The 25,705-nt window shown below is 37.1% G+C and overlaps 1 protein-coding gene across 8 annotated transcripts; it reads right to left on the bottom strand.

Moving 5' to 3' along the window:
* Nucleotides 1-25,093, bottom strand: LOC130977097 (uncharacterized). 8 transcript variants are annotated; one of them, XR_009084836.1, is made up of 14 exons: nt 24,705-25,093; nt 24,304-24,533; nt 23,637-23,956; nt 23,232-23,457; nt 22,435-22,739; nt 21,347-21,412; nt 21,178-21,264; nt 20,724-20,882; nt 3,807-3,920; nt 3,285-3,713; nt 1,858-3,183; nt 607-1,698; nt 379-432; nt 1-270 (listed from the first exon to the last, which is right to left on the bottom strand). XR_009084836.1 is itself a non-coding variant. In XM_057902107.1 (5 exons), exons 2-5 carry the CDS (start codon nt 24,316-24,318, stop codon nt 22,467-22,469), a joined length of 690 nt encoding a protein of 229 aa, XP_057758090.1. In that variant the 5' UTR covers nt 24,319-24,533; nt 24,705-24,905; the 3' UTR covers nt 21,797-22,466. The 8 variants fall into 8 exon arrangements, 1 of the variants encoding a protein (XP_057758090.1); XR_009084834.1 differs by having other exon boundaries at nt 607-749; nt 1,512-1,698; nt 23,637-24,533; nt 24,705-25,088; XR_009084835.1 differs by having other exon boundaries at nt 607-738; nt 1,512-1,698; nt 23,637-24,533; nt 24,705-25,088.
* Nucleotides 25,094-25,705: the final 612 nt, after the last annotated feature.

Below are 25,705 nucleotides of genomic sequence, written 5' to 3'. Positions count from 1 at the left end.
TATCATATTTTCGATTGTTAGGTTCAATAATATTTTGAGGTTGTTAGACTCTTACATACTGACTGAATTTAACACTAGAAACAATAAATGTTTGAAACACTGCCGACATTTCCTTTAAGTTGTACAATAACGAAGATTTCTATCTTCTCAGCTACTTGACTACGGCATGATTTTACTTTGACAGGCAGGGTTTTCCTTCCCGGCATTGAGAGCTTGAATATTTCCAGAATGTAGTCATCCAGCATCCGTAACATTGTTTAGTATTAGGACCTGATATTAAGAAAACTCATCACGACAACTATACACATTAGATGAATCAAAAAATTCAATTAATTCAACAAGAAGAAAAAAAAAAGGATCCACGAAACTGCTAGTTACCCTTTAGCCTTTGGGTTCTAGGTTCTTCATCAATTTTCTTTCCCAGTGTTCCACCTACATACACAACAACAGCCTATGTTAAATATAAGTATATAAATTCAAATAAATACATCACATGGACCAACCATACATTAATCAGATTATTTTAATAGGTCTACTGCATGCGCCCAAACACCATCCGAGACACTTGTACTCTAAATTACAACAAGAAGCATCTTTTTTTTTTACCTTTAGACGGATTTCTTCCGTGGGAAAATGAATCGGTCCCGCAGCTCAAGTGCCTAAGTTGGTTTGGGAATGGTCCTTCTCATTTTCACCATCTTCCTGATCTCTTGGGGGAGAAGCAACGTCATCTGTTCCCTTCGCGCATCCTCGTCGTGCATTGAGATGAGATACGGTTAGTTAATATTTTGCTTTTGTCTTCCGTGCATAAGTATGTGGAAAAGGTATAAGTACAACTGTTCGTGAAACATATACGGTGTTCCGCTACGTAGGAAAATTATGAATTACTCGAGACAAAACCAAGTGGGAATGATTATCAACTCCAATTTTGTCGGAGCTACCAACTGGTGACGGAATGAAAGTCAGACGGAAGAATGTAGATGATAGTGTATGGTTAAATGAAGGTTGGTATGCACTTCCTGAGTTCTTAGGACTAAAACATGGATATTTTGTGGTTTTCAAGTACATGTTAAATCCTTATACGAATTATTTGTGATCCACTTTGAGCGAATCAAAGTTTGAGTAGTCAAGTTTGAAATGTTTTCATAACGACCAGCAGGAAGTGATACGGAAAATCATTTCCCACATCCACTGCTCGTGATGGAAACCGATCAACCTCGAAAATTCAATCATATATTCACTCAGTAGTGTCATAAGGAATTCATCATGGATTTACCAGTGTACAAAAAAACAACAAAATACCCAAGCCTTAGCGCTAAGAAACCAACAACTCCATACCAACTTTCATTCAAACATACACGAGCATCTATATTTTTTCTGAGTCAAAACTTTTTTCCGTCACCCGCTGGTATCTCCGACAATATTGACTCCGACAACATTGTATTAAAAGAGCCTAACCTAGTAACCCTTAAAATTTTATTCACATTACAACCATCACGCCATTGTCTTACCTTCATAGTCAGACGTGTTGGCTGCTTTGGGTTCGGTTATTGAGTGGCTTCACATGTAAATGCAGTTTCCAGGATCTGAATGGCGACGGCAACCCCATTGCTGTCAATTTCATCAACCAATGTGCATCTTGGAACACAAATGTCCACCCAGCAACACTTTGAAAGAACACTGCTTCCCGAACACAATCTGAAATCCCAGAAAGACACATCAGGTATAAAACACTCGATAAGTCATTCATCAAATAAATTATATACGTTAACAACCGTGTTCCAACAAAATCATCTCCAAGTATACAACCTAATATAATGACTTCACGAATTATTCCATAAATGGAGAAGAACTTACCATCGTATCGACGAAAGAGCCACTTTGATTTAGCGAGAAACAAACCATCCTGTGAGTCGATTCAGGGCATCCATGATACTACCGCTAATTGTGACGATTAAAGAAATTAGGGAAAACCTCAACCTCACGAGCGTTGATGGGGTTGAAGAGAATCTGCCCATTTGTAGAACCCTCGCTTGGTGTTGGATAGAGTGATATTGGATGTGGATAAAGTCTTATCTCATTAGAATCGGCAATTAGTGGTTCTCGTTCTTCTCTTCAAGATCCACCGCTTCTTATCTATGCGCTGGACCTGCAAAATAATTAAAAAAAAAAGGCAGACACTCCACTCTAGACCAGTGACCCAACTGAGATCCAAGCCCAACAACAATAAATTACCCACCCTTGCTTGATTAAAATAAACGACGGTTGGGCTATTTTACGCATTGATTGGGCCTAAAAAATTTTTACTATTCTGTTCATGTGTCAAAAAAGAAAAACATTTCTCATTAAACCAAGTTAAAAAAAACAAAAAGTGTTCACATACGACTTCATTCAAACATTACCGGTGTTTTCATGTTTCTCGATTTACTTTTTTTTCTTTAACATTTTGAGGTCAAATAAAATCAATTTTTTTAAAAAAAACCCCCTTTACATTGTAAATTTAAAGCCCAACATATAAGGGATAGCATCACATAAAAAGATACGAGGTTTTGTTTTCTTCCATGCCTATTGGGCCAGATTTTTTTTATAAATTTTTGTAAAGGCCATCAAACATTTATTCCGGCTATACATCATAGTTAAAAAAATTAAGGCAACTCTGCCTTTTGTACTTGGAAAACTAATTTCTGTCCAATCAAGTTAAAATGGAAAACTCAATTAAAAAAACGAGCAGAAAAGTATATCATTTGCGAATGCGATTTTGTTTTAGGGTTACTACCAAAAGTTGTTTTCAATTTCATAACACCAAAAAAAAAAAGTCATTATAACTGTTCAACAAACAAAACACATATAAACCTAATGCAAAAGTCGTATCATGATATATTTTGACACTGAGGTCAAACACAGGGGCTAAGCGCCTTCAGTCACTCATCCTTCTGCATCCTATCTGCATCTGACCTGGATGATCGTCACTGGCTCCGTTGATATCACCTCGAAGACACCCACGCCGCCTGGCTTGAAGTTGCACAATGAAGCAAAGTTCTCCCATCCTCCAGAAATGACGCCGAAGCTTCCATCCCTTTTTTCACTATACCTTGTATATGTAGCTTCGACCTGTATGTGGCCGTGTGTGAGGATGAGACGGTGTCTCTGACCAGTGAAGTTACTGAGATGAGGGACGTTCGGCTGTTTATAGCACAAGAAATTTCAGTTAGCATTATCTACTTTAACGCTTACTTCAGTAAAACATCATTCCAACCAAACTGTCTTAACAACTTAGCGCTTACCAATAATCTCGACGACATCATGGGAGCAGTTAGGTCCATCACAAAGAAAGGCCACTTGCTTTTGACCTTTGCGGCAACCGCTCTAGCACTGGCTGAAGGAGGGATGTTGATACACTTTGCAATTTCATAATTACCAGTCCTTATATATGGTGGTTCTTCAGGATCACGGAGTTGGTACGAGTTCTCAATACCACCAAAATCAAAAATCCTAACTTGGAAAGTGGAGTTTCCTTTGTGTGTGAAATATAGCATGGAGTCCAGATTGATCTTGTACATCTGATAGAACTCCTCCCAGCCTCGAGTCAATGCAATTTTCCCACTTTGGAGCTGTGTCCAGAAGCACCTACAGGGGTTATTCCTTCCGTCAGGAACAACCAGGTCCAGGTAGGGGGTACGGTTTGGTAGCTGATCGGGAGTTATAGGTAATGACTGTTACAAATTGGTGAAGTTCTGTCAAAACATCGATAGCATTGCAAAAAAAAACTAAAATTAACAGGTGTTACCGAAACGGGTGTTAGTTACCAGTTTGAACATTGAAGGCCTTATTATTGGCTTCAGAAACCTCATCTTGTAGCTTTGTGTCGTACCATTATCAATCTCTTGGACTCTCTTACCCTTGTCCTTCGAAGTCGTCGTCTATGGCAAGTGTCACACAGATGCCAAGTTCAGAAAGAAAAAGGTCAGCGTTCATTTAAGAAAACCCATACAGCAGAAGCTTCTGATTAAAAATCAACACACATGCATGTTTTTGAAATTGGAAACTAAGTGGTTCAATTTTTCCACACACAGTGCAACTATATTTTGTTATAATCAATTACTTTCGTGATCTATTTAATGTTGAGCAGAACAATCTTAATCAAACCTAAATGCATAAAATCCTTTACAGACGATCAAATCAGAAACCCAAATCATTCCCCCAATCATTTAATAAATGCTCTAACCATCTTAGTTTGATTTTACTACGATTGCATTTTTAGTACATTGACACTAAATGCAGATGATGATAAACTAAAGACCACTATCAGGATAAGATTTAGGATAGAGTTTCACCTTGTTTGACATATTCTCCGAGACGAAGCTGTTGGAGTCGATGCCTACAGCAGTGTATTCTGAGTTATGCTGGGGTTGCTGTAAGGGTTTTTTTTTTTAAAGGAAGATGGAAGGTGAATAGTGATTACATAAGGATACTTATCTTGCACGCTTGTGACTGAGAGGAATATATAAAGTAAAAAAATGAGGGGTTAAAAACGCCGCGTTTTTACAAAAAAATTTAGTGAGTACTTTATTCAGCTACTTAAACGTTGTGGTTTTCGATAATCTCCAACAAATATTCTCTTCTATCCCAATAACTCCCCGTAAATCCCTCTCCTTAGAAATTCGTTTCCAACGAAACACTAAATTAAATTTAGTTTAACTCCAAAAAAAAAAATTCCTACGAAAAAATCAATTACTAATTGATTGCTATTAACCGCATTAATTTAATAAGTCGGTTTATACGTAACTACTACCATTTCCTTTGAAAATTAAATTCTTCAACAATTGATACTACCGAAATTAATGCTAGATTAAATCAAAATCGCTAGAAAGTCGAAACAAACGTATTAAACTTTTTAAAATTAAATTCACTTTTTTATATAACCTGATTATTGGGTTTCTTTTTCTCTTTTTTAACATGCGTGTGACTAACTATTTCGTAACTATTATCCTTTATATCTAGATTCTTTTACGAAAATTATTAAACTTCATAAAATTAAAAAAAAATCTGTGCACATTTACAAACGACACATTTCCAAAACATTTTGATAATCAATTTTATGTTACCTTTTCGAAAATTTCGGATAACACAGACTTGGCTAATAATAACTACACTCTACAACTGACTCGACGTTTCGATTAATTTTACATTAAAAGGATTAATAAATTCTCAACTAACATAGTCACATAGCAAAGCAACTGAAGAAGGAAACAAGTTACGTTGATAAAGCAACTATTGTTCGTCTGAAAATTTCGTTGGCAACTCCCTCCCTTCAACCACAGTAATCGTTGAAGTAATTAATCTATAATGGAGGGCGGTTTCCGGTAACCTTCTTCTCTAATTTTTGCCACCTCGTTTGATAGCAGCCGTATCTGTAAATGATAAAATAGAACATATTGAAATAACTGAACGCATTGATTAATTAAATAAAGAGTGAGAAAATGTTTGGCTACTCCCTTGTTTTATGGTTTCTGGCCACTCTGTTTTATTCGTTGTTGTTTCTACGTGTTGGTTTAGGTATGTTAATGCATTAAGGAACATTCAACAATCGTACAACCAGTTCTATGTGTTTGGGCTTTTTGCAACAGATGTACGTATATCCACAATTTTGCATTATTTTGTTGTTATGACCAAATGTTAAAAAATGTTTGGAAAATTAACTTACCATGGTTTTGTCTTGTTCCGCCACAGGATGATGTTGAATTCCCACCTAATATTGTGCATCTCTTCAAGTGGTACAGTACCACTGATCTTTATTTCGTTGACACTCAAGACAATTGCCTCCACATCACACCCAAGCAAGAAGGTAACAGGTTCTGGATAAAGGCAGCTGATTTAGGAAAGATACGGCGTATGTACAGAAGAAGTTCTTTGCTGAGTGTGGAGCTTAGGTACGTCGGCTGGGGAGTCTTCTACATGCTCGTAAGGGACATTAACCGGAAAGATGAACCTCCGTGTGTTGTTGATGAACTGTATGCGGCAAAGGTTTTGCCTGACTATATCGTTCAACGCTTAGCTTCAGTGTGCGGGGCTTACTTCAACAAAGAAGCCCAACTTAGAGTCTACCAGACCGAGATGTTCCTGAGGAATCACCGCCGGATCCAACAACAGCAAACTTTCGATACTCAGCAATCAGGGTGAGTAACAATGGACCATAATTTTGTTGTATAATTTCTCATGTTTTCATGTTTTATGCCTAAGTTTTTTCGACTCAACTACAGTGTCAACAAGAGGCAACATGGTGGGGGGGCTGAGGCAGGTCCTAGTAAGCGACACCGACCCCAGACCTCTCCTGAATCGTCTGTCAACCAGGGGTCAAATTAACAGATTTATGGAGAGCATATAAACTATAATGTGTACTGTAATTAATCAAAATGTTATCCTTAATGTGTTATTTTGTATCTGATGTAATGTGTTTGACATTTGGTGATCAGCTTTGATAGCATAATGGTTTGTATTTATGGTGCTTATGTTGGTTTCTATTTTATTGCGTCTATGCTTGGTTTCTATTTTATTGAGTCTATGTTTGACTGCTATAGTATGCAAATCCAATGCTACTGAATGCAAATGATCCTATACACACGTATCATATATGACAACATTAGTATGTGGGAAAATAATGGATTATTTTAAGCATTAAATTTGAAAAAAAATTCCGGTTAACTGTTACAGTTTTAAGTATTCTTCTTGTTTAACATTTGTTTGTGGCCATAACAAAATAATTGTAACAATATTGTAATCCCTCAAGAATGCTGGGTTTATTTGTTTCTTTAACTTTGTTATTTTTAAGTTGCAGCACTCTCCCTGTTTTGGGTTTCCAAAAAAAATCAAGGAAAAAAAAGAAACGTACTATATTTCCAAAACACGTACATTCTCACGGGCCCACTTAAATGTCATTTAGAATTCTTCGTGATAATGTATAATTAGTGAGTTTTTGAAAAAGTAAATTTTTTTTCCTAACAACACCTTTAGGGCCCACGAATAAAATTAAAACTTAAACACAGATTGTCTGCCACATACACCAGTCCGAATCTAAAATGACCAACTAAAAAGGGTGAACTTCAAGTAATACAGTTGTAAAAACATTCCTGCTATGTCTTATACGTTAGTCCCAGTAACTTCTAGTTCATAAAAATATCTTCTGTTTGGGAGGTACATGGTGAAGGACTCTAAACGACATTAACTTAATTAATGGTCGTATGGTTTGTTATTTCCAATTTAAACTTCATGACTACAGCCGAATAAGGAACCGGATCGATCAAGGTTCTATCAACAGAATCAAGTAACATGGAAAGATCATCTAACTTGGATATTAAAAATGAGACTACAACGAATATTTCATCTCCCTTAACAAGTAAAGATTCTGTTTGAACTGGATTATTTTGGAAAAAAAAAAGAAACTAACCTTTATCGTAAATTACATGACTAATTCACACAGCGATAATGTGTTCCTGTCCACCATCGTATCCAACATTTCATGCCTTGTATCGTATGATGAACGACATTTTTGTCCCCCATTATAATGCGGGGGATTGATGCATCGTTGAAAAGAACGAAAGCAAAATCACCCGAGTCCTTGTCCCTCCGAGGCATGACTGTCACCCTTTGAACCACATGACCAAACATGTTGCAGAAAAACTCAGCAATGCCCTCTGCAGTGGGCACGGACTCTCGACCGAAGCATACGGTCAGTGTCTTTGGACGTTCCGCGTCATCCAGCTCCTTGCAGACGTACTTCTGCTTTCCCTTATCTGGATCAGTTTGCCTTCCTCCTTGTTGCATTTGGAATCCTCGGCCATTGTTATGTCTACTCAATGCCTCTTGTGCAACGGATATGCACTGGTCAAGTGTGTTGAAACCCAGTAGTTCTTTAGGAGTCCTCTGGTACTCCAACCACAGCGCATCCATCGTTATGTCGCCCATAATTCTTGCGCAAATGGTTGATAGGGTATCGGGAATTAGAGTTAGGAGGACGGATCTCATCCTATGAACCTGATATAACGTGAGCTCAGTTTTCAGCACGTTTCCAAGGGTTTCGAGTTTTCTGGACTTCTCCACAAACTCAGAGAACTCATGACATACTAGGCATTGCAAACAGATGACACATTCATCGGCAAGACTGTTCATAAACCAGCCTTCTTTTTTTATGGCTGTTTGCACAATACCATTCAGTCCCATTGTCTCCAGTGACAGTAGAAATGCCATGACCATCAGGGACTGTTTAACTTCACGGTGAAGGACTTGCGTCAGCATCCTGAATGCAGTTCGATCGATTCCATGGAACATTTCCAAACATTCGATTGCCATGGTTGAGGGTTTCCTTCTAGTATCCATGTTGTATGGGTTAGAATTTGTAAGCATATAGTTTGAAGTTGTAGTTTTTGATGCTTAGACCACCAACTCATTTCCTCCTTCTTGTAGTCATGCAGCATGGTCTCCACTTTATTGCACAATCTTCTTACTCGTAGTCCAAGACTAACCATCACCTACCTAATTGGAATATTATTTAATGGCCTTAATTACATTACATTGTATTCACCTACATGTATATGATTTTATTGATACCACTAGGTTCGGTTTATACTTTCTTCTTGAAAAAAGAAGATGTCATAACTTTATCTAGTATGGCGAAATTGAAATTTAATTGCGTAAATATCGCCATATGCTATGAATCATAACAGGTTATATAGCATAGGCAGTAACAATTTTTGTATACTACATTATCATTTTAATTTACATAACTCAATAGATGTTACTAATTAATTCTCTAATAAAATTAATAGTTATATACCAAAATAAAAATAACATATAAAAAGTGGGAAACATTATTTTTAGTTAAAACTAATAAAACATAAATTTTAGAGATAAAGGAGAATCATTCACAAAAAGCTAAATATTTACGGTCTAGGGTTAACGGTTTAATCGCTAGGCCTTTTAGTGAACGGCTTCGTGTATATTGTTTACTGATTGCCGGTTTCCGGCTCAATTTGCACGGTGCAGCGTGTACGGGTTTAGTGAGTAGGGAATACCAAGTTTGCGAGAACCGGACCGGTAAATGAACCGGTAAGGTTACTGGTTCAATGGTTCTATGGTTCGATCGGGGTTTAGCAGGAATTCAACCGGTTAAATTAAATATTAAATATAATTATTAAAAAACCTAAAAATACTTTTCAATATATTAATTTAATAAAAAACCGTTAAAAAACCGTTAAAAAAATCGGCAGGCTCGACGTGTTTACCGGTTAACCGGCCGGTTCGACCGGTTTTTAAACCGGTTCGACCGGTTTTTAAACCGATTTTTTGCTAGCCGGTTTTTCAGCTTACCCGGACTGCTTAACTGACCGATTCCCGGTTTTTCCGGTTGAACCTGCCGGTCCGGTCCGGTTTTCAGAACTATGGGGAATACGCCTTAGAGTAAACGGTTTCGTGCTAATAGTTTACTCTTTGGTGGTTTCTGGTTCAACGTATACGGTTTACGGTTCACAGTTTGGTCGTTAGCTATCTTAACGATTTAGTGTTCACGGTTTGGTCGTTAGCTATCTTAAGGTGAATGGTTATGTGCCTCTGGTTTATCGTTTGGCGGTTTCCGGTTCAATGTGTACGGTTCAAATTGTACGAGTTAGTCATTAGGTCTTATCATGAATGGTTATGTGTCTATGGTTTATCGTTAGGCGGTTTCCGGTTCATCGTGGACGGTTTAGGGTTCGCGGTTTGATCGCTTGGTCTTTTATTGAACGGCTTCGTGTATATTGTTTATTGTATGCCGGTTTTCGGTACAATGAGAACGGTTCGCTGAGTCAGGAGTAGTGATTACATCTCATACTGAATGGTCTTCGTGCCGATGGTTTATTGACTTGCGGTTTCCGGTTCAATATTAACGGTTTAGTGTTCACGGTTTGGTCGTTAGCTATCTTAAGGTGAATGGTTATGTGCCTCTGGTTTATCGTTTGGCGGTTTCCGGTTCAATGTGTACGGTTCAAATTGTACGAGTTAGTCATTAGGTCTTATCATGAATGGTTATGTGTCTATGGTTTATCGTTAGGCGGTTTCCGGTTCATCGTGGACGGTTTAGGGTTCGCGGTTTGATCGCTTGGTCTTTTATTGAACGGCTTCGTGTATATTGTTTATTGTATGCCGGTTTTTGGTACAATGAGAACGGTTCGCTGAGTCAGAAGTAGTGATTATATCTCATACTGAATGGTCTTCGTGCCGATGGTTTATTGACTTGCGGTTTCCGGTTCAATGTTAACGGTTTAGTGTTCACGGTTTGGTCGTTAGCTATCTTAAGGTGAATGGTTATGTGCCTCTGGTTTATCGTTTGGCGGTTTCCGGTTCAATGTGTACGGTTCAAATTGTACGAGTTAGTCATTAGGTCTTATCATGACTGGTTATGTGTCTATGGTTTATCGTTAGGCGGTTTCCAGTTCATCGTGGACAGTTTAGGGTTCGCGGTTTGATCGCTTGGTCTTTTATTGAACGGCTTCGTGTATATTGTTTATTGTATGCCGGTTTTCGGTACAATGAGAACGGTTCGCTGAGTCAGGAGTAGTGATTACATCTCATACTGAATGGTCTTCGTGCCGATGGTTTATTGACTTGCGGTTTCCGGTTCAATGTTAACGGTTTAGTGTTCACGGTTTGGTCGTTAGCTATCTTAAGGTGAATGGTTATGTGCCTCTGGTTTATCGTTTGGCGGTTTCCGGTTCAATGTGTACGGTTCAAATTGTACGAGTTAGTCATTAGGTCTTATCATGAATGGTTATGTGTCTATGGTTTATCGTTAGGCGGTTTCCGGTTCATCGTGGACGGTTTAGGGTTCGCGGTTTGATCGCTTGGTCTTTTATTGAACGGCTTCGTGTATATTGTTTATTGTATGCCGGTTTTTGGTACAATGAGAACGGTTCGCTGAGTCAGGTGTAGTGATTACATCTCATACTGAATGGTCTTCGTGCCGATGGTTTATTGACTTGCGGTTTCCGGTTCAATGTTAACGGTTTAGTGTTCACGGTTTGGTCGTTAGCTATCTTAAGGTGAATGGTTATGTGCCTCTGGTTTATCGTTTGGCGGTTTCCGGTTCAATGTGTACGGTTCAAATTGTACGAGTTAGTCATTAGGTCTTATCATGACTGGTTATGTGTCTATGGTTTATCGTTAGGCGGTTTCCAGTTCATCGTGGACAGTTTAGGGTTCGCGGTTTGATCGCTTGGTCTTTTATTGAACGGCTTCGTGTATATTGTTTATTGTATGCCGGTTTTCGGTACAATGAGAACGGTTCGCTGAGTCAGGAGTAGTGATTACATCTCATACTGAATGGTCTTCGTGCCGATGGTTTATTGACTTGCGGTTTCCGGTTCAATGTTAACGGTTTAGTGTTCACGGTTTGGTCGTTAGCTATCTTAAGGTGAATGGTTATGTGCCTCTGGTTTATCGTTTGGCGGTTTCCGGTTCAATGTGTACGGTTCAAATTGTACGAGTTAGTCATTAGGTCTTATCATGAATGGTTATGTGTCTATGGTTTATCGTTAGGCAGTTTCCGGTTCATCGTGGACGGTTTAGGGTTCGCGGTTTGATCGCTTGGTCTTTTATTGAACGGCTTCGTGTATATTGTTTATTGTATGCCGGTTTTCGGTACAATGAGAACGGTTCGCTGAGTCAGGTGTAGTGATTACATCTCATACTGAATGGTCTTCGTGCCGATGGTTTATTGACTTGCGGTTTCCGGTTCAATGTTAACGGTTTAGTGTTCACGGTTTGGTCGTTAGCTATCTTAAGGTGAATGGTTATGTGCCTCTGGTTTATCGTTTGGCGGTTTTCGGTTCAATGTGTACGGTTCAAATTGTACGAGTTAGTCATTAGGTCTTATCATGAATGGTTATGTGTCTATGGTTTATCGTTAGGCGGTTTCCGGTTCATCGTGGACGGTTTAGGGTTCGCGGTTTGATCGCTTGGTCTTTTATTGAACGGCTTCGTGTATATTGTTTATTGTATGCCGGTTTTCGGTACAATGAGAACGGTTCGCTGAGTCAGGAGTAGTGATTACATCTCATACTGAATGGTCTTCGTGCCGATGGTTTATTGACTTGCGGTTTCCGGTTCAATGTTAACGGTTTAGTGTTCACGGTTTGGTCGTTAGCTATCTTAAGGTGAATGGTTATGTGCCTCTGGTTTATCGTTTGGCGGTTTCCGGTTCAATGTGTACGGTTCAAATTGTACGAGTTAGTCATTAGGTCTTATCATGAATGGTTATGTGTCTATGGTTTATCGTTAGGCGGTTTCCGGTTCATCGTGGACGGTTTAGGGTTCGCGGTTTGATCGCTTGGTCTTTTATTGAACGGCTTCGTGTATATTGTTTATTGTATGCCGGTTTTCGGTACAATGAGAACGGTTCGCTGAGTCAGGTGTAGTGATTACATCTCATACTGAATGGTCTTCGTGCCGATGGTTTATTGACTTGCGGTTTCCGGTTCAATGTTAACGGTTTAGTGTTCACGGTTTGGTCGTTAGCTATCTTAAGGTGAATGGTTATGTGCCTCTGGTTTATCGTTTGGCGGTTTCCGGTTCAATGTGTACGGTTCAAATTGTACGAGTTAGTCATTAGGTCTTATCATGAATGGTTATGTGTCTATGCTTTATCGTTAGGCGGTTTCCGGTTCATCGTGGACGGTTTAGGGTTCGCGGTTTGATCGCTTGGTCTTTTATTGAACGACTTCGTGTATATTGTTTATTGTATGCCGGTTTTCGGTACAATGGGAACGGTTCGCTGAGTCAGGTGTAGTGATGTTGAGTAGTATAATCCATACAATATTTATTTTTGATACAAATATTGCCAAACATAAATCACGTTAATCCAAACTTACTTTTCATCAAAATCAATTTTGTAAATTCATTTCTAAACAAACTTATTTTATATTTATTTAGTATTTTATATATAATATTTATTTTATAGTACTCTATTTTAGTATATTATAATTTTTTATTATTATAATAAAATTTAGTATTTATTTATAAAATTAAAAAATAAAAATAAGTTATGATACTAATGAAAAACTTCCAAACACATTTCTGATAGTTAGTTTTAGGTTTTGTTATTATCTTTCGGGGAAGGAAGTGCTTTGTGATGAGGGATGGGAAGTTCAGTCTCCAATAAGTGATAGGTAACGGGCCTAATGGTGGAAAGCAAAAAAGTCAATAAATTAGGGTGCACCATAAGTTAGATGATGAGTGACCATGACAAAACAAAAAATGAAAGATCTGTGTGGGAGACAGGTAATGGTATACACATAGTTAATGAAAAGGAATATAACTCATAGGAAATGGAATAGAAATTCCCCTTTTATTGACCTAGCAGCAAATACGTGTATTATTTCGATGATAACATTTAAGAGTGTTTAGCCGTCGCATTAAACTCTGTTGCGGACTAAATCTTTGACCGAGTGTGTGAAACAACAAGAGATAACAACAAACACAATTCTGTTATATGAGCATGTTACTTTGTGAGCATCTTTACGTAGACAAGCATTCATTACGGAAATTAAAACAAATCTTCCAGTCACCGATTGGGAAAAGGAAAAAAAAAAGACGGTTACCAGAAAATGTTGAATAGCCTTGACTACAGAAAAGGAAATTAAACACATGTATTGAGCTGAATAAATTCAAATAGATTTAAAGGATCAGTACCTCGACTAAACGAAAATAATTTAAAAAAAATTGGTTGCAGCCTTATCTTTTACCAATAAGAAAACAGATATTTATGTAAATTATTTGTATTCAAAAATTTAGGAATATAAACTGGAAACGTAAACTGCCAGATATATTAAAGGCCAAAATCCAAATATCACTCAATTGTCAAAACTCCTTTGAATAGTAGGGGCAACCTACCATGTTTGTCATTCTTTTAAGAAAGTGTGCTTGCTAGTGGAGTGCAACTCATTAACTGAACATGTTGCAGTATTTTTTCATGTTTTTTTTTTAAATAAAAAAATTAAACAGCTAAAACACCCAATGGCTGGCAGAGGAAAGCGACGCTCAACACAAAAAATAGAAAAGGGAGAGGACGAAGCCAAAAAGGAACAAAGCAGAAAAATGTCAAGAAAACTTGTCGACAAGGAAGTCATAGAACTGTCATCAAGGTTAGAATTAAATAACATTTACAGAAACTAGTGGAGTCCTTTTATAACGATTCCGAATATACTGTATTCATATTTTTAAGTTTTGTTTTCTCATAGTCTCCGAGGAAGCACCATGCATGACCAGCGACTACATGTAAACTTTAACGGTGGAGCCAGCAAAGAGATAGGCGACGACTTCGGTAAAACTACAGTCGTAGAACCTTCCCTAAAAGAAGTGGTAACGCAAATATCGATGATGATGAATACACTTTCAAACCTGATTGCTTCCCAGACCAAGACGTGTTATCCTGTGTTTGGAACTATGCCACAAACAATCAATCTTCGGAATGGGCCGCCCGATAACTTCAGCCCCACATTAATGCCTGTGATCATGAGTGGATTCAGCATGCCTTCCGGTACTCTTGAGAGGAATCTGGATTCGTCCAAGAAGATTAGATCCAACATGTCAAGCATTCATGAAGCCGCGGATTCAAAATCGCATATGGCTACAAAGTGTTGTTCAATGTCTCTTAAGTGTGAACAGACACCTCCAGATGATTATGTTATTCGCCGAAGTTTGTTTAGCGATGATGGTACTGGAAAGAAGACAGCTACAGAACCAGTTATAACGAGTAGCTTAGACAAGGCTGTATATGTTAGCTACTTCAACCCGGCTGACAGAAAATTGCCACTAGCGAATGAAACCGCAAAGATACCTGCGGTGAGTTATATCATGTTAAGTAAGTTTTACAGATTTGTTGTGCTGGTCTACTATTAATATATAACGGCTTAGTTTTCGTTGTATCAGTGGAAGCCTGTTCTGTTCCGTCCCCCACCTGATATGGCACTGTGCAAGGACGAAGTTTCAGTCGTAACCTACGTCTTTGGTTCGGATATGGAGGATGAAGAACTGAATTCAGAGATAATTTCACAGACAAACTTGTGGCACGCTAACAGGAGAGTCATGTATACTCTACTGCCGAACAAACCATTGGTGGACGAGGTATGGATTTTTCAGTCTTCAGCCTTCGTTAATTTCATAAATGAAACTCGTTACATATAAAATAATTTTAACAAGGGAATATATGTTTATGTTTTTTCTTATTGGCCGTCAATCAACGAACACTGAAGCAGATCATAAACCTGACATCAAGCATGCTGATGTGTGATGCACGCAAGGACACCGGTTTTCCCTGCTTTTGGTTTTTACCGACTACATTTTCGGTGAGTGAAAACCATTAAGAGGATCTCCATCTCCTGGTTTCCATTGATCTTATACATGTTTCTGAAAAATCAAATTTCAGCAATTTGCCCTTAATTGGACTCACTCCCCAAAGACTTTGAAACGCTACTACGCTGACGAATACATGGGAGAGTTTGAGTCGTTATGCAAGGTAACTTTATAATTTAATTGTCGTAATACATGATAATGTAAATAAAAAACGGTTATTCCAATATAACTTATTTGTGTATATTTTCCATAGATTTTTGTTCCAATGAATGAGGATAACATGCACTGGTACCTGGTTGTAATTGATATAGAAAAAAGACACCTAATATTACTGGATTCCAAACCATGCGTCTCAAGCAGAACCAGACGCCGTCGATGTGCGAAGCTAATGGTAGTGTTGCACAATTTCTAAATGGTGGAAAACAGATTTTAAAATGCTTAAACAGACACCAGAGTTGACACCTGAATTAAATTTTACTTTGATTACAGGCACTGTTTATTGAGGAGATGCTTGATGACTCCACCTTCTATGCTAACCAAACAACACACAGACCAGTAATTTCAGAGTATCCTATAATACACCCTGCAGAAATTGGCGAGCAGAACGATGACTCGTAAGAAACCTTACAAGTTATTATTGATTGTTGAGTTCTCAATCACTGAGATGCATCAATGAATTTGCTAACATGTGATGAATACATTTTCCGTATGCACAAGTACCATTTCGTCTTCTATGATTTTTTCCCCTTAGGAATTAAGTTGGTTATAGACTTCAATAAACTTTTTTTACATATACAAGGAATGATTGTGGAGTTTGGGTGACAACCTGGATGAGGGAGTGCCAATGGAGGAGTAACTACAATATTAAGGTAGTTATAAAATAAAATTCGTTTCATGGTTTCATATATTATCTCAAAATTTTAATCTAACCTATGCGTCTGAAATATTTGTTTTTTCTCCTAGGTGAATGATAGCACTAGATTACGGCTGGCTATTGATCTGGTGATGAATCCGTTCAATTTGAAATCCCAAGAAGTTCTTGAAGCAGCAAAGAAATACTACAACGAAATATCTAAAAAAGAAGAGCGATTGGTTAAGGGGTTAGGCAGTATGCTCTGAGTTATTTATACCTAAGGCATTAAAATAATTGTGTCCATTGCATAGACTCTTATTACTATAATGCGTGCAATAAGTTATTCTGGTTATGTTATTTTAAGTACGTTCGGTTAATTTTTGATTGACGTTTTGTGTTGCGCTTACTGAAATTGAAAAAAGTGGGTCTTAAAAAATATGCTTATGTTATATGAAGTTCTTTATGTTAAATTATGAATGGAACAGCACATTCTGATATGTTAATACATGATTTCGTATATTTTGTCAAGCAATTTAGTAAACAGGATTTCAATAATTTACGTAAATATGAACACAATACTAAACGTTATATTTTTAAACTTTATTATGTGCAACCTTCGTTATGTTTATTCATCTAGTGATACGTATACCAATGAATGGTTATTAAACGACATTTACCTTTACCAAAACATGAGTAATACAATTCAAATAGAGTTTATTATGTGTATTTATTATTTAGTTTAGATTTACGAAAAGGTATGATTAGTGATGAGGTTCGAATCCTAATTGGTGGCTTCAATATATCCCTTCAACTTCATTTCCAACCGCTGTGACCTCTGGTTTTACCCTCTTTAAAAGAAAAACTTGACTTCCTATAGAAAATCATTTGACAACACCATTGTAATTTGTAAACCGTCTCCTAATTCACTCACGGCGGCTATCAACTTCAGAGACTACTTACTAACATTAGCAAACAAAGATGGAGCCAGAATTCCGGTAAGCAGATAACTATTTTTTTCATTTAGTTAACTATTTTTTCCATACGCATCACCTTCTCTCCTTGCATGGTTTGTTCTTTTTTAACATTGATTACTTCTCAAGTTTCTGTTCTGTCCTTCCATGGTTTCTTTTTCTTAACAATACTGACTTTTCAACATTTGGGTTCGTCGTCGCTACCGGCCAGTTACGTCAGTGCCTTAAGGAACGTGAGAAGATGCCCTGAACAGACTTTTGTCCTAAACCTATTCCCAACAGATGTAAGCCTACTTCCGGCACTGCGGACACCACTCTTCTTTACGGTTTTTCTATCTAATTTTTTACAAAATCTGTTTAACATCTAATTTTGTTTCTCTGACTATAGGAAGATGTAAGGATTCCACAGCACATTGTATGGCACTTTTCGTTCTTCACAACCACTGATCTGTACTTAATTGACAGACAAGACAACTGTCTCCATATCCACCCAACTAGAGACGGTCATAACTACTGGATCAACGCAGCCGACATGGGGAAGATAAGATCTCTCTTTCGACCAACTCCACGGCTTATGCTGGAACTCAGTTACGTAGGTTGGGGTATATTCCACATGCTTGCATGGGACCATACTCGTTCGGTTGAAATGCCCAGAGCCGTTGATGAGATATATGCCTCCAACGTATTGCCGGACCAAATCAAACACTGGCTAGCGGACAGATGCAACGTACACTTCAACAAGGATGAACAGGTGGCTGCGTTTGAGACTGAAAGGTTATTACGCCGGCAGCATCGGAGGCAAGAAGGTTCACCACCGCGTCCTCACGAGTCAAGGTAACAATAACTTGTTTACTTAGGAATGTAAGTCTACATACTTTATTATATTAATTTTTGTATAATAAATTTTCCAAAATGACTGCAGGTTCAACCGCCGTCAACAGGGGGGAGGTGCAGTGGGAGGACCTATTAGGAGGGAAATCGCAGGACCTAGTAGGAGGTATGGAAGAAATTCGCCATCTCACTCTTCTGACTCTTCTGTGAACCAGATAACACCATCATCGTAGGACAAAAGACGACAGATTAATTTGTTAACGTTTTATTGTTGAAATAATGTTTTGTTGAAGTGTTTCGGTAGCCATGTCTATATATGTTCATGCTTACTTTTGTGGAAATCTTCAGTTAGTATTCTGTGTAATAGCTTTGATTTTGTTAATGTAAATTATGGTGTTGGACTTCGTTATTTTGTTAATGTATATACATCTATGGGTTTATTTTTGATCAAGTCTCACACAAGTCTACCATCGGATGTATTTTTTTATTCCGGTCATTATTTGTAAGAAATTATGGTAACAACGACTTTTTTTTATCATGGGGAAAACTTGAATGATGTTTACCTGTGGCTGCATGGATGAGGGTGTGCCAGTGGTAGCTGGTAACATCCTAATTAGGTATTGAAAATGAATAATTTGGGGAGTAACATGGTTTTCTTTAGGATGAGGAGTTGTAATGTTGTGATAAGTCAAAAAAAAATTGGAAATCAAGTTAACAGATTAGTGAGTAAACTTAATAGGGAAAATTTGCGGCTACATCTAATTTCAAGCAAGAAAAACAAAAAAAAAAGATAACCTTATTGGAGTATGTTGGAATTCCAACTGAATTTATTTACTAGGGTAGGCAAAATCTTGGGTAGACGAGTAAAATTTAATGGTACTAAACACCTAGTTCAAAGAGATTACGATAACACCGGTAAATACAATATTCTGCCTCATCAATTCTCGTTGGATGCTGCATCTCACACAATTAATAAGTTAGACTAATTTAGGTTAATTACTTAAAAGAGAGCAACAGACTTCAACAATTCAAAAACTACAAAGTAAACACAACCGAAAACCAAGACTACGAAGATCGCGTCTAGTAAAATGGCTAAATACCAACTTCCCTTGCCGATTATTCCGGATGAACTGCTACAAGAAATCTTCCTGCGTAGTAGTGCCAAAGCTGTAGGGAGATGTATGTGCTTGAATAAATTCTGGTACCGACAGCTACGCCAACCAGAGACATGCATACACCACATGCGAAGGCAGAAAGTGTTAGATCAACATGTTTTGTTTCATGTTGGATACTCACTACTGTTAATGGGTTCAGATTCACTATATATAGTGAATGCTGCTTCTGGAGAAGAGGTGAATGTTCAGCATCCTTTCGGAGTTGGCGTCCATGGGTGGTTTCGTATTGTCGGAGTGTCAAACGGGAACATATGTTTCAAGTTCTCTCGTGAACGAGACGACACAAGACTTTTGCTATGGAATCCGACAACACAATGCTCTAGAGAAATTTTCGACCCCCACAGGGACCACGGTAGATCGTTTTTCCCAGTATATGGTTTCGGTCATGTTCCAAACTCAGATGCATACACAGTCATACATATGTGCAAAAGGGACATAGCTGATGCCTACGTTTTTTTCTCTAGATATTGTTCAAGGCGTTCTACATGGTTTCACTGCGTTGATTGTCTCCCTGGTGTAGAAAAAATTGACCCTAACTCTGTTTTTAATAATGGTCAGGCGTATTGGATAACTGGTACAGGAGATAGCTATGCTACACCCAAGTCTGTTTTATGTTACAGTGTTGAAGATGAATCATTTAGCGAGGTGTCTATCCCTGTAGGTGCAATATATACCATTCACAATTTACTAACCCACAAGGAAAAAGTTGCACTCCTCGCTCATACGCACAACGAATTTGGTTATGTCGCAGCAATTTGGCACTTGAATGAAGACGCGAATGGAAACAGAATACTAGAGCAATACTGCAGGTTTTCGAGTCGAAGCATCAAAGAAAATCCAATACTATTCGTGGATGAAAACCTACTTTTGTTGGTGAACAATTCAAAGGAAAGAGAGTTACTCGTCAATTACAGGTACAGAGAGCTTGTGTTGACAGAGTATGACATCGAACATGGCACTAGAAATCTATTGGTGAGGAGAGCATGGCGATACCCAGAAATGCCACACCCGATCACAGTAAGGTCTACACTCAAGTATTTTGCAGGGATGTTTCCTGTCTAGAAATAATTGACATTTAGATATACTTCGACTACATGTATTGTGGAACTTGGTTGAAACTCTTTGTTTACTATTCCAGTTGATGTTAATTATGTTTTTTTTTTTGTTAATGGAATCCCTAGAACTGTTATGACATTGGTTAATTCATACTGTTTTTTCTCTCAGCCTGTCTTTACAATTGTATGTTTTACATTGGTTTGAAAGAGGCAAAATTAATAGAAATGGTTGCATAACAACCTCAGTTTATCTAATTCGATGTGTCGTATAGTCTTCCTCATGTACAGGAGATTTATAATGGTGTTATTCAGTTTCTAACCATCATAGTATGGGGATTATGTGAGAAATAACGGTTAACCTATTAACAATTTACGCGAGTACTCAATCAACAAATGATATTCCAAAAAAACATTAATCAACTTAACGGTAAACACAAACATAAATGGAATAAATCGTTACCTGGAAAAACTTGGTTTTCCTTTAAAATTCCGGACAGAGTTGGGCTTAACAGGTTTCAAGCCAGTTGCTGCATTAATCCTGACTTGAATTATCCACTAATTGTTTTTGTAGCTGGCCCAAGTTGATAGATAGCCCACTTTACTTTTAGATAGACTTGAACTACCAAAAAATAAACGTCTTTCCAGGTTAGTTGACCGAGCCCAATCCCAAGTATAACAGAAAGACTAAATATTCAGTTAATTAAAGTAACAAACGCTGGGGAAAAAAATTCAATGACATTTGATCATATACTATGTTACACCTTAGTACCTAACCAGAACTGATCCGGGATAATCGTGAATCGAGACAATTCGACCTATAATTCGACCAAAGTTTTCCTATGTAACACGATTCGACCAAGAAAGACGACATATAAACGGACATATAAACGGGCAATGTTACAAGAGAAACTTACATGATGGCCCTGGGTTTTAAGAGAACATTTGTATACACCACTGCTTTGTTGGACGATGACAGGACCTAGTCCAGTGGACGGTAAAACCTGCAATAAGCCATATACTCGTTGAATATTATTTTATAAGAAGAAAAAAAGAGCAACCCAGTACATGGTAACCTGGTAAGACCTGCAATAAGCCATTAGAACTCCATGAACAAACTCCAGCTTGCACTCTACCTCCACGGCCACGTCGCTGAAATGATCAACCCATTAACACTCGTTCATTTACTTTGGATTATAGACTAATAGGAATTCAATCAAGTACATGAAGGGGTGAATAAAGTCAAACAAATTGAGCAAACAAAGGATTCAGCAATAATGGGAAGTTATGGTATTTTAAAAAGTCAGATCTTTCAATTGGAGTATTATACATCATGTGCAATGGTATAAAGATGATGATCTACAACTTCAATACATAATGAGATGAAGCCTTTAAAACCCATTATGTTAACAGACAAGATAGCTTATTTTAAGCATCATAGCTTGCTGAACAATTTATGTGTATTAGAACAAAGCAGTGGCCATTCATCATGATCAAATAAACTACAAGTGTTAAGATTTATTTAGGTTCAAGGGATTAGGAATTTCAAAACCTATCCAGCAAATTTTCTGAAAGGAAAGCAATTAAACTTGACCAACAAGTTGCAATTCAAAAGAACTTCCAAAGCCTAACATAACATTCTAGTTTATTTTCAGCTTTTTCATTCTAACACAACTTAACATTTATGCTGCACACTAGTATATAAGAAGAAAAACAGATCTTATCAATTATCTATTGTGGTGGATGCATGATTTGTCATGGAAGTCACCAAATCATCGGTGTATATTGTCATGCCCTTCTCCTTCCTACTCTTACAGAATTGCCGAAGATTGAGTTATAACATGACTGCAATCTTAAGCATTCGTTTCACTAATAAAAGGTTGCTATTTTCTGGTATTCAGGCTGACTTACTACAACATATTAGCCTTCATACGATATTGAAATTAGTAGGGAATTTTGGTAACTAAGTCACAAAAATAAATACCACATAACATATACGTATCTATGGGTAAAACAAAAACACGTAACTAGAAACATAAACAAATTCCAACCATGTTGACCAAATCAGATGAACGTCTTCGACAATTTTTGCTTTTAAAGCTTCAAACATTTGTGTCTCTACATTCCAGTAGCAATTTTCAGCAAAGAAGAAAATTATTCTTAAGTTTCTGAACCTAATCGAGGTGCTTCGGGTTCTGGTTTGCAGCTAATTAGTAGACGTTCTTGATGAAGCATCCATGTCTCTTGCAGCTGCTTCTCTACCCTTTTTCCTCAACTCTGCTTCTCTACTTTTCTTGTTCAGCAGCTTCTCCAGTTTTGCTATTCTTTCCTCTACATGGTCTATCAAGTTATCCATTCCCAAGTATTTTCCAACATCACTCTGCTTCCCGTCACCCGATCCCCTTGTAGCCTCCCCCGCTCTGACCCTAACAATGTGGTCATCAACCCAGAGAAAGAACTTGCAATGTGCTTCTGTCACCTACAACGAATAGAACACAATTAATGTAAGGGGTTACAAAATACTCCAATTCAATGTAATCCATGTACGTCACTGTAATTAATCCCTAAATTCTACATCTATAAAATCCTTTCAAATTTTAGCATCCATTTTTAATATCAGAACAGGTACCATCTCAATTCTTGTCACAATCATGATTTTTAATCTAGGTAGATCTATTTTGAATAAATCAACTTTTTTCCAATTCTCAGTCATTCATCAAAATTAACCAGCACCAATATCAAATCATATACAAAATCAACCCAATTTAACATCACATCCATAACAAAATCAAATCATTTTCATAACCAATAGGCATGCAATTCCCAACAATTCAAAATCACAACCACAACAACTTGAGCAAGGTGGAGAATAACCAAAATATAGAGTATAAAGCTCCATTCCAGAAAATTCAAATTTTAATCAAATTTTAGCATAATCTTAGTTCTCATACATAAAGAATTGCGTGGTTACCTTTAATAATGGGCATCCAAAAAATAACCTATTTGGGTTGGTGTCTGTCTTCGACATGTAACTGATGGCATATTTTTCGCAGAAGCATTTTGGGGCCACACCATCTATTACATCCTGAGGTTGGAGCGAACTTGAGGTTGCATTTCCAGCTCTTAGTTCCCGTTGTCCGCCGGCTCCCCCTATTCCTCGTCTCGTGTTTGAGGAGCATGCATCGCTGGCCATCGATCTGATTAACATTTAACACCACCATGGACAACTATCATCATCTATTGCATTCGAAATTGAATCAATCTTCTTCGATGAATGGTGATTACAGAAAGTGATTAACAGAACAAATCACGCAAATTGGCTAAAAAAACAAAAAAAACGAACAAATGACCTAGATGAAGAAGTAGTAGGGCTTACAAGGGTTTTCCGAGAGCGTTCTGCACGTGGGTCACCGGAACCTTGCTAGCAAGGGGATCACTTACGTTCTTCGACGGTAAATCACAGAAAATGACACCCGCGTAACCCTGGACGAAGACGCAGAAGGCAGGGTCTTCCAGGGGGTTCGAGAAAATCTGTCCCTGACGATGACTGACCTAGAAATCAGAGGAACGAGGTAGAAAAACAGGCTGTAGACATTACGGCGGTATTTCGGGGAAGGTTCACCGAGTGGGTCGTCGGAAAAATCAAACGCTTAAGTTAAGGGGAGGGTAGAAGAAGCACTGAGGTAGATGAAGCAGCTGTGGAGAAGGATAGAGAAGAAGAAGAAGTGAGATCATAGAAGGGTAAAAGAAGCAGTGAGGTTGAAGAAGTGAGATCTTTTGAAGTGTCTTTTGAGAGGTAGAAGAAGAAGCTGTACACATTTCAATGGTATTTGGGGAAGGTTTTGATTTGTATGGTATTTGGGGAGAGATTTGTAAAATCAACTATTTGTGTATTGCATCAAGTATAATAAAGTTATGGGGTATAATGTAAATAATATAAAATACAATGTAGTGTGAAAATATTTAATGCATCAATTAATGAAAGGTTAAAAATTTTATTGATCAATAGCTGAGATAAAGACACATGTGCAAGGGTAACTTACCCACAAATTTGCCATGGGTTTGGAAGAATTCACCTACTATTTAATGTATTGAAAAAACTTTAACAAGTGGCTTAATTAGTTTCTCGTCGGAGCTTAATTATTGTGCGGTGGCGAGTAGCATTTACGCCTGTAGGGGTTCTTGCATCGTGGCCTGGGCGGATAACAAGGTTTGTTAGGATTCGAAGGATCACATCCAATACCCTTATTAACAACGCTTCTCCCACTCACACCTGCATATAATACATACTTAGCATATCATATATATTATCATAATCATTTTTTTTTTTAATTTTCTTCACATCAAATGAAAACATATTCATTAATTAATTTATTTAAAAATTCAAGATATTAGATAACTATATATATAAGTAATTATACATATATCTAATAGAAACTCTTACGCTGATTGTGTGCTAGTATTCGAGCAGCTAGAGTTGAAGAAGGAAGGAAGATTAGGGAAGCCAAAAGCAAAAATGCAACAAAAATGGGCTTCATCATCTTATTATGATTATTAGGAATATAATAGAACAGTTTTGGTTTTGCATAGAGCCACACAATAATCATGTATTTATAGTCACAAAGGTTTGAAGCCAAGAGTTGGAAAAAAGGAAAAAGGTTTCAAGCTAAGAGTTGGAAAAGTAGAAGATCACTCACTTTTTTTTATGGTTAAGTGCTAGCCACAAAACACAAAAATTGTTGGTCTTAGATTTTTTCTTAATTAATTTATTTACCTTTTAACATAAATTCACTTGACTAAATGAATATTAATTGAGTGATCATAATAACTAATAGAATATTGTAAAATGTTTTTTACTCTTTTTCTTTTTAAGTTTACAATTTAAAATTAAAATTTAAAATTTAAAAATTGAGTTTGTAATTTAAAATAAAAATAATTTAAAGAATTGACAAAAAAATTAATTTCTTAGTTTAACTCTTGTCCTTATTAGTTATTTAGGAACGAATATAGGAAATTATTACTTCCGTCCAAATGAAATTTTAATCCCAAATTGTTAGATAAAATCATTAATTAAGAATATTTGATTTGTCCTGTATGTGTTAGATAAATTATTTGAAGAATTTTCTTAGCTGCTTCTTATGTCATTTTTCTACCTGTGGAATTTGAGCATCTTACCAAAAACATGTCAATTTCTAAATAATTTTAAAGATATTGCTACTGTTGCCGACAACAAATTCTTATATACTAATCACAAATTTTTTTTCCACTCCATAATTGAAGTTTCTTTTCCTAGTGATAGTGATGATGATTGAATGGTTGTGATTCTTCTCCATATTTTCATACTTTATAATAATGGTTATTCCTTATATACTAATGATTGTAATGTTCAATGAAACTATAACTTTTTTTTTACGTACTTTTTAAAATCTTATTTTATATTTATAC

This window comes from Arachis stenosperma, chromosome 4 (genome assembly GCF_014773155.1).
Source record: "Arachis stenosperma cultivar V10309 chromosome 4, arast.V10309.gnm1.PFL2, whole genome shotgun sequence".
Lineage (NCBI taxonomy): Eukaryota > Viridiplantae > Streptophyta > Magnoliopsida > Fabales > Fabaceae > Arachis > Arachis stenosperma.
This window is presented reverse-complemented; position numbering and strand designations above follow the sequence as displayed.